Source organism: Cnephaeus nilssonii, assembly GCF_951640355.1.
Source record: "Cnephaeus nilssonii genome assembly, chromosome: 19".
Classification (NCBI taxonomy): Eukaryota; Metazoa; Chordata; class Mammalia; order Chiroptera; family Vespertilionidae; genus Cnephaeus; species Cnephaeus nilssonii.
The window spans coordinates 11549476-11557617 of NC_137090.1; the positions used below are offsets into that span (position 1 = coordinate 11549476).

Here is an 8142-nt window from a genome sequence, read left to right on the forward strand (position 1 = left end):
TAGTACCTACTTCACTAGTTTGTTTTTTTGGTAAAGATGTACAAGGATAGGATGTTGTGAATTTCATAAATTCAAAAGGGCTGCAGGGTGTTTCCTCCTGGTGCGTGGGGGCGAGGATCCTGCATGAGTTCAGCAAAGCCCCCTGAGAACTTCAAGAGGCTCTCACTATGGGCCTCCTGGCTTTGGGGGTTGCCTAGGACAGAGGCCTGCGGGAAAACCCGCCTGCCCTTTCTGGCTAGGTCCAGCACAGAAAGGACTCCAGGTACAAGGCCCCGGGGGGACGTGTCTTCCCACCCACCCTTCCAGTTCCACCTCAAAAGCACGTCCTTTGGGAAACCTCCCCGGACAGCCTACCCTACTCCAAAGAGCATGCTCTTCCTTGGACGCACCCTGAGATGCTGTCCCTGGAACCCACCATAGCTCCGGGCACGGTGGCGTGGCTGCCTCCCTCCAGAGGAAGAGGATGGCGGCAGGATGGAAGGTTTGTGAGAACAGATCCTTGCACGTTCGTAGCTTCCGTTCTAAGGAGGAGGAGGAGGAGTGGCAGAGTTGGGTAAGAAAGGGGGAAAGGTGGTCGTACGTGAAAACAACATTTCTCAATGGAGCGAACCTTGCACGCCCTGCTGGATGAAAGGGCGTGGCCTCTCCAGCCACCCAGAGGAAGGCTCCCGCTCAGACCTCCTTCTCCGGGAGCGCCAGCACTTCCGGTGCCAGTTGCCTTGGAAAAAAACTCCTCTCAATCCATCCTAGTGGGGAGTCCAGATTGAAACTGACTTGCTCTTCCTACCCCAGGGACACCTGACTGGGGGTGGAGGTCAACCCCCCCCCACCCCTTTGATCTTTCTGTCTCTCTAAAGAGACCGGAGCCTGGCCACGCCCAGTGCTTTCTCTTACTCTTCTAAGCTTCCCTCTTTCTCTGATCACTGTATTTCCCCACCCAATTCTAAGACTGCTGTCTTCACTCTGAGCCCTGATAATGAGAGTGCGTGTGTCTGTACCAACATGAACACGCCTGCTTGAGTTGCATACTCCAGTGAGAGGTGTGTATATGGATTTGGGGGTGTATCTGTCTCTCCTCTAACATGAAGCAGCTTAGAGGTGTGTGGACATACGGTAGGTACACATACCTGTGGATTTATACCCTTGGATTTTCAAGTGTACACACTGGCAATTCGACCTGTATAGTCGTGGGTCTGCGTAAGAGACAAGTATAGTGCTTTTATTCAGGGATATTGCTATTCACCTTTTCCATTAAGGAACCTCTCTATTCTTAGAGGGATGCTCATGTGGACATCAGTTAGACACCCGTTTATTGGTATATGCGAGTGTATATATGGTATCTGGATGGAGTTTCTGAAGTTGTGTGCCTGTGGTCATAGATGCTTGCACGTGGACACTTGTCCACCAGGGTATTGGGCACTAATGTTTAGAGGCAGGTCCTGCACACAGACTGGAAATGCTGCATTTCCTACACCCTCTGAGGAGCCAGCAAACTGGACTAGCCTCCCACTCCCGGATTTTTTGTCCCAGTTGGTGCACGGCTTCGGCCTCACGGGGCGCCAGGGGACAGGTGGGACGTCACAGGGGCAGAAGCCCAGACTGCGGATCCCTCCTGCGGCCTCAGGGGCCAGCAGGAGCTGGGGTGTCGCAACCAAGTGGGGCCACAGCCGGAAGCGGAAGCCGGGACTGGGCGGGCGGGGGAGTGGTGGGGCGCAGTAGCGGCGGTCGCGGAGTGCCAGGCCCAGGGCACCCAGCGGGGGCGTGCGCGCCGCGTGCCTGCCGGGCCGGCTGGGCGCCAGGCGGTTCCTCCCCCAACCCGGCGTCTGTTTACCAACAAACTGCGGGCGCTCCGCAGCGACGCATTCCGACGCGTTGAATAAGCTGCCGGCGCTGGCGGTCTGTTCTCTACTTCCCTGCAGGTCCGTGGGTCCGATCCCGAGGGTGGGACAGCCGGCCGCAGGTTCCCTGCGCCCCCGCCGACGCAGCGCTCCGGCGCCGAGCTGCTCCCCTTGCCCCTGGGGCATCGCAGCCCCGCCAACACCCTCTGTTTCTGCCTTCAGGACCATGAAGTTCCCAGACTGCCCCAGTCGCCCTGCCACCCCGGCAGCTCTCTCGGAGAGGACCCCAGGACAGCCGGGCCCAGAGCCTGTGCGCCGCCCCCTCGCATCCCCAGTTCTGAATTTTCCTACCTTGGGCTGCCCCGGGGGGCGGGCCCTGGCTCCAGGCCTCCCGTGAAGTCACCGCGTGCGGTGGCCAATCCGGGGCGTCTAAGTGGGCGGGGCCCCAGTCGGGTCCCGGGAACCGAACCCGGGAGCGAGAAGAAGGGGGGGGGGGGGGGGCATGGACTTAGGGGGAGGGGAAAAGCCATGGGGGCAACCCCGGAACCCCTTTCCCAGGCGCGCGCTCTCCGCTGGAAGAGGCGCAGAGACGCTTTCCCGGGATCTTAAGTTGGGGGGAGGCTCGCCGGGGGGCTCACTTGGCCTCCACGCCCGGGGCGCGGAAAAGACACAGTTGGCAAAGAGAGCGGACTGCGTGCGGGGTCATGGCTTAGGCCCTTCGGCTACGGCCCGGCCGCAATGTCCTCTTTGCCCTGCCCCCTCCCTGGCCTGGACGCCTCCAAAGCGGTCTTCCCGGATATCGCCCCCGTCCCATCCGTAGTGGCTGCCTACCCGCTAGGCTTGTCCCCCGCAACCGCAGGCGCCTCGGATTTTCCCTACTCGGGGCCATACGGTCACCTCCTGCCCTATCCCTACCCCGCCGGACCGACGACGCCCGCAGACGCCTACCTGCCCTGCCAGCAACCCGCGGCGCCCGCTCCGCCCTCTCAGCAGCAGCGGGAGGCAGGTAAGGACGCGGCTGCTCCCCCCACCTCCGGGGTCTCGCTCCTGCGAGCCCCTAAACCTAGTCTTCGCCTGGTTGGGCGCAGCTAGCGGGATTCAGACCTTACTCAGATTCCCCGGGATCTGGGGGTGGGAGGAGGGCAAAGGGATAGGGTGGGGGATGGGGGTGAGGGAGAGGGGGGAGGGGAGGGGGAGGGGCGGGGGCGAGTTGATCTAGGTCTCCTTTCAAGACCGACCTGGTTTCGATTTTCAGTGTGTGAAGCGGGGCGGCGGGGCCCTCTACCCCACCCCCTGGAGCCCCCGGGGTTGTGTGTATCTGCGGGTAACGGAAAACTGAAAGAATCCAGATGTGGGTGTGGGTGCCGAGCCCCTTCCCCAGGGTGCTCTCCGTCCTGCACGCCCCTTCCCCCTGTCGCCCCTCTCTGCTGCATTCGTTTTGTGCTCCAGCCAAAGCCTGAAAAAGAGAAATCAGGTTCCAGCTGAGGGCAGCAGAAGTGGGGGCTTATCTGGGGCCCCTTTCCCTCTGCTCCTGGACCTTGCCCAAAGTGCCCCACTGAGACGGGGGACGCTGACCTGGACTAGGACTCCACCATCCATTGTCCTAAGAATGTAGCCACAGGTGGGCAAACCTCAGCCTTCCGGCCACAGGAGCAGGCCACCTCGGTCATCTCTGCCCCTTGCCTTTGGGGCAGGGCAGGCCGGAGTTCCCATTGCCTGGAGCAACTTTGAGCTCCTGAGAAAGTGCTCACTGGAGGTCATCAAAGCCTCCAAGGAGCAAGCAGCGAGCCTGTGTCCCTGGTCCTGGGAACACTGTACATACACCACCTGTCCTGGCTGCCAGCTCAGACCTCAAGCCCCCTGCATCCCTGCCCCCACCGAATGGACCCCACAATGGTCTTTGGCAGTTTCCTCCAAGGTTGCACATCTAATGGATGGGTGACTTCGCTGGAGTCAGCCCAGGACGGAGACATCTTCCTGCCTTCTGTCACTCCGCTGAGACACAGAAGCTCATAAGCATCAGAGCCAGGAGTGACCCTAGAAATTTGGGAGCTCAACCTCCTTGATGTACAAATGGGCACACAGAGGCCTAAAGAAAGGGTGCGTGTGGGCAAAGGACACAGCCTGTTTTCCAGGCTCCGGGGCCTGGCAAATTGACTTTCACCACGGGAGGCCAGAAAAGTGGATTTGGGGGAAGGTTCTCAGAGCCCCCAAAAGTTAACTGCTTTCTGTGCCGGAACTGGGGCTCCCTCTCCCAGGCTGCTGAGTCCGTCGTTGGAGGACGGGCAGTTGGGGAAGATGTCTACAAATTATCTCGTTTCTACAAACAAGCCCTTGGTCCCTTCCCTTCGGAATATGCTGATGTGGTGCATTTGTGTGTGAGTGCGTGTGCCGTGGGGTAGGGGTGGGAGTAAGATAACCCTGTCCTTAAGATAACTGCTAAAAATGGGGAAGGTGTTTTGAGCCCTGCTAACCACAGTCCCGGCCTTCCCTTGCTCGGTCTAGGGCCGGGAGTGAGAGTTCATTTTCTTTATGCCATTTCCCCGGGTGCAACGAAAACCACACTGGTCCTTGGACTAGATTGCAGCATTTTTCCACGGAAACGGGTGGGTTTGGCTCACTCTAGATGGAATGATTGGGGTGTGAGAGAGGGCCTGGGGTCCTCCTTTTGCCCCCACTCAGCGTCCACCCCCGCCTCAGGGGGAGGTTTGGCTCCCAGTGAGCTAAGTGCCACCACCCTGTTAGCAGGCGACTTCAGGGAGGCCCTGGGGCTTCGTAGTCCGGACCAGGACAGATCTTGTCGGGACTTGCTGCAGCTGGTGTGGGGAAAGGCAGCTGTCAGTGAGGGAGCCTGGAGGGGCTGCTGGGAGAGCGAGGGCGCTGCGGGCTGCAGAGTTGGGGAGCCCGGCGGGCTGCCTCCCAGGCTCTCTCTGTGTCACCCTCCGAAATGACCGGTCCCCGCAGCCAGAGAGGTGGTTGCTGGGCTGCCAGCCCCAGGCTTGGAGCAGGAGGGCTGGAGCCGTGAAGGCCGGCCGGGCGCGGGCTGGAGCGGAAACCCAACCGTTTTTTGTGTTTTGTTTTTTTCTTTTTCTTTCTGGGAATTGACGGAGGCGGGGGTCGAAGGGGGTGGATCCGAGAAGCCCGAAGCGCCCCAGGCCCAGGGAGAGGGATGCGGGGGAGGTGAAGGCAACTGGTCACCCAGCCGGCCAAGGGCGGGGAACCTGCCGTGTGGGCTGAGCCAGACAAGACGAAGGCCGAGGGGGTGGGACAAGGGTGGACCCCAGCCATCTGCGCTCAGGGGGTCCAGCGCCCCCTCGGCTGGGACGGCCAGCAGACCTGCGGGGAATGTTCGCCCTCAGCCCCAGGGCATGTCAGCCGCTCGGTGCACCCAGCCCCACCATCTGCACGGAATGGTCTCCGGTCCCCACGGAGAGGCGCAGGTGGGAACCGCCCGCGTCCGAAGTGGAGACTCTCCCGCCCCCTCCCCCCGCGTTCAAGGGCCGGGCTGTGCCACGGCCGAGATTCCCCGGGAGGCCGAGCCGAGGGGCCGGAGGTGACCAGCTCCCCCGCGGCCGCACCGCAGCGCGATCCAGGAGGGGCCGAGGGCTGCGCAGCCAGGGCCCCCGCTCTGCGCTCTGCAGACCCGGGTCGCCTCCCCGCCCGCCGAGATCCACCCTGTGAGTGCGGTCGGTCGGGCGGCCTCCAGGGTCCCCGAGAGCCTCCGCCCCTGGCCCGCCGGCCGCCGCGGGGCGGGGAGCGGCGGTCAGCTCTCCCGCAGAGTGTGCCCGAGGAGCCGGGCGCTGTAGGGGGGCAGGCCAAGGGGCGCCGATCCTGGCCTTCAAGGCCGGCGGGCGGACCCCCTCCGACCCGCCCTTCCTCTGGCGGCGGAGAGGTGGCCACGCAGACGCTGTCAAGTCCCTCTAAGCCTGGCCTGGGAGCTCCTCTCGCCCGGAACGCCCTGCCCCGTCCTCTCCAGCCTCAGCCCAGCCCTCGACGGAGCCTTTCAGCCCTACTCCGCCCCGCCACACCCGCGCTGGCGCCACCGCCACCGGCTGAACTTTGACCTCTCGCCGCGGGCACCGCCCCTAGCCTCGCTCGGGGCCCTAGGCGCTGTCTCCCTGGATCACGGGGGCCCTAAGAGTGTGAGTTCCCTGAGGGTAAGAACTGCGACCGGTCCCGCCGGGAGCACAGTGGCCGTGAGGTTTGCAAGGAGCGTGGAGCGGAGGGTAGAGGAGAGCCGCCCGGCGCCTCCTCCCAGGCCAGCGTGCAAACGAGATGCAAACATGCAAACGAGCCTATACACCGGCGCGTCCGACCCTCTTTCCTCTCACCCCCGGTCCTGTGCCCTCCCCCAGAGTCCGAGAAGCCGCCGCCGTCCCCGGAGCCCTCGGAGCGGCTCCCGCGGGCCCCGACCAAAAGGCTGCGCAAGCCGAGGACCATCTACTCGAGCCTGCAGCTGCAGCACCTGAACCAGCGTTTCCAGCACACGCAGTACCTGGCGCTGCCCGAGAGGGCCCAGCTGGCTGCACAGCTCGGCCTCACCCAGACCCAGGTGGGGCCAGTCCCGGCCTTCCTGCATGCTAACCATTCCTCCGTGTGCTCTCTGGGAGCTCACCCCCCGGGGTGGGTATGACAGATGAGTCCCTTAGCCCTGTTGTCACAAGTTCTCCAGGGTGTGTTCATAGCTGGCCCTCGGTAATCTGGGGGAGTGTATTACAAGGGGTTGGGGGACGGGGAGGCTTAGGTAGAGGAGGGTACCCAGACTGGGAGAGCTCAGGGGGCGTCCAGGACTGTGGAGGACTGGAGCGAGGGTTCCCTATTTCTGCTCTTCCCCCAGGACTGCTCCCTACTGCTGGGTCCCTTTACTTGGGTCACACCCTTCCACGCATATACTCCGCCTGATCTTTCATTCTGTCCCCTTTCCTCCCTGAAGGTAAAGATCTGGTTTCAGAACAAACGTTCCAAATACAAGAAGCTCCTGAAGCAGAACTCTGGGGGGCAGGAAGGGGACTTGTTCGGGAGGCCCTCCTCCCTGTCTCCCTGCTCCCCACCCCTGCCATCCCTCTGGGATCTCCCCAAGGCAGGGGCCCTGCCTGCTGGGGGCTATGGCAACAGCTTTGGAGCCTGGTATCAGCATCACTCCCCAGATGTTCTGGCTCCACCTCAGATGATGTGAGCCTGGGCAAAGGTGGGTCGGGCCCCTAGCCCTCCTACAAAGCCCAGGACCCGGCCCATCAGCACCTCTTCTGGGCTGGGAGGAAACCAGCTCCAGGTGGATTTTCTCAGGATGACGAGGAACTAGAGGAGAAAAAGGATGAGATGGAGTCCTGTCCCCCTTGGCCCCATAAACCCAAGGAGCCCGATAAAGAACTTCGGTCTTAGCTACTGCTCCTCACCACTACCATGGACTGAACACCTTCCCTTCAGCTGACCAGAGGCTCTGGAGAGAGTCATTGGCTGGAGTTCAGACTGCTCCCAGGACCCCTTGTCTTGCCACCCCTTCCTTGAGGGACCACAGTCCCACTGCAGTCTGGAGTCAAAACCAGCAAGACACACGGAGTGATTTTAATTGGTGTGCCTTGGGCCTTGCCCAACCCATTTGAGAGCAAGAGCGGGCGTGAGGTGGGCATCCAGTCTTCAAGTTGACCACCATCAGGTCCCACCTCCCAGTGTTCCCTGGAGGTCAGCCCATCACCCCATGACTGATATACCTTCTCACCTTCATGAGAGGGAGAGGAATGCTGAAAATGTAGAGTTCGTAGGCCTATGGATAATTTATGTTCTCTTCCTTAAAAAACCCTCTTTCCCCCCTGTTTACAATTTTGAGTAGATAATGGATTCAATTATCCTTATAATTCAATGAGTATTTATTGAGCCCTGCCTCAGACCTAACAACGCCACGTGCACACACTCTTGGGAACAAGGTAGGGTAACACTTTGGGCAGAATGGGGACAAATGGGCTCCCTGGGAGAGTGTAAGTAGAGACACCCCAAATGGGTGGGGTGGGCCCAACAATTCCGCTCCTCCCAGCTGTCTCTGTCTAAATGAAATACATCGATAACCAGTCGGACTAGCATCCCCATGCTCTTGCCAGCATCCCTCATACTGTGACTTCCAGAAATTAAAGTTTGTACGAAAACCTGGGCCCTGGCTTTGAGGTGTGTTTTGTTTCCTGACTTCTGGGGCTGGCTGCTCATCTCCCTTCTCTCCCATCTGGCTCTTCCAGCCCTGAACTAGAGGCACTGGAGCCTGGTTTTGCCTCTACCACTAGCTCTGTGGCGCTAGTTCTAGAACGTCCTAATA

General features: G+C 61.1%; 1 protein-coding gene across 1 annotated transcript; it reads left to right on the forward strand.

Annotated features, from left to right (window-relative positions):
- Window positions 1-2398: 2398 nt before the first annotated feature.
- Window positions 2399-7939, forward strand: DLX4 (distal-less homeobox 4). Its single transcript, XM_079799136.1, has 3 exons — window positions 2399-2844; window positions 6194-6390; window positions 6772-7939. The coding sequence occupies exons 1-3, from the start codon at window positions 2577-2579 to the stop codon at window positions 7012-7014; spliced, it is 708 nt and encodes a 235-aa protein (XP_079655262.1). The 5' UTR covers window positions 2399-2576; the 3' UTR covers window positions 7015-7939.
- The last annotated feature ends 203 nt before the right edge of the window (window positions 7940-8142 follow it).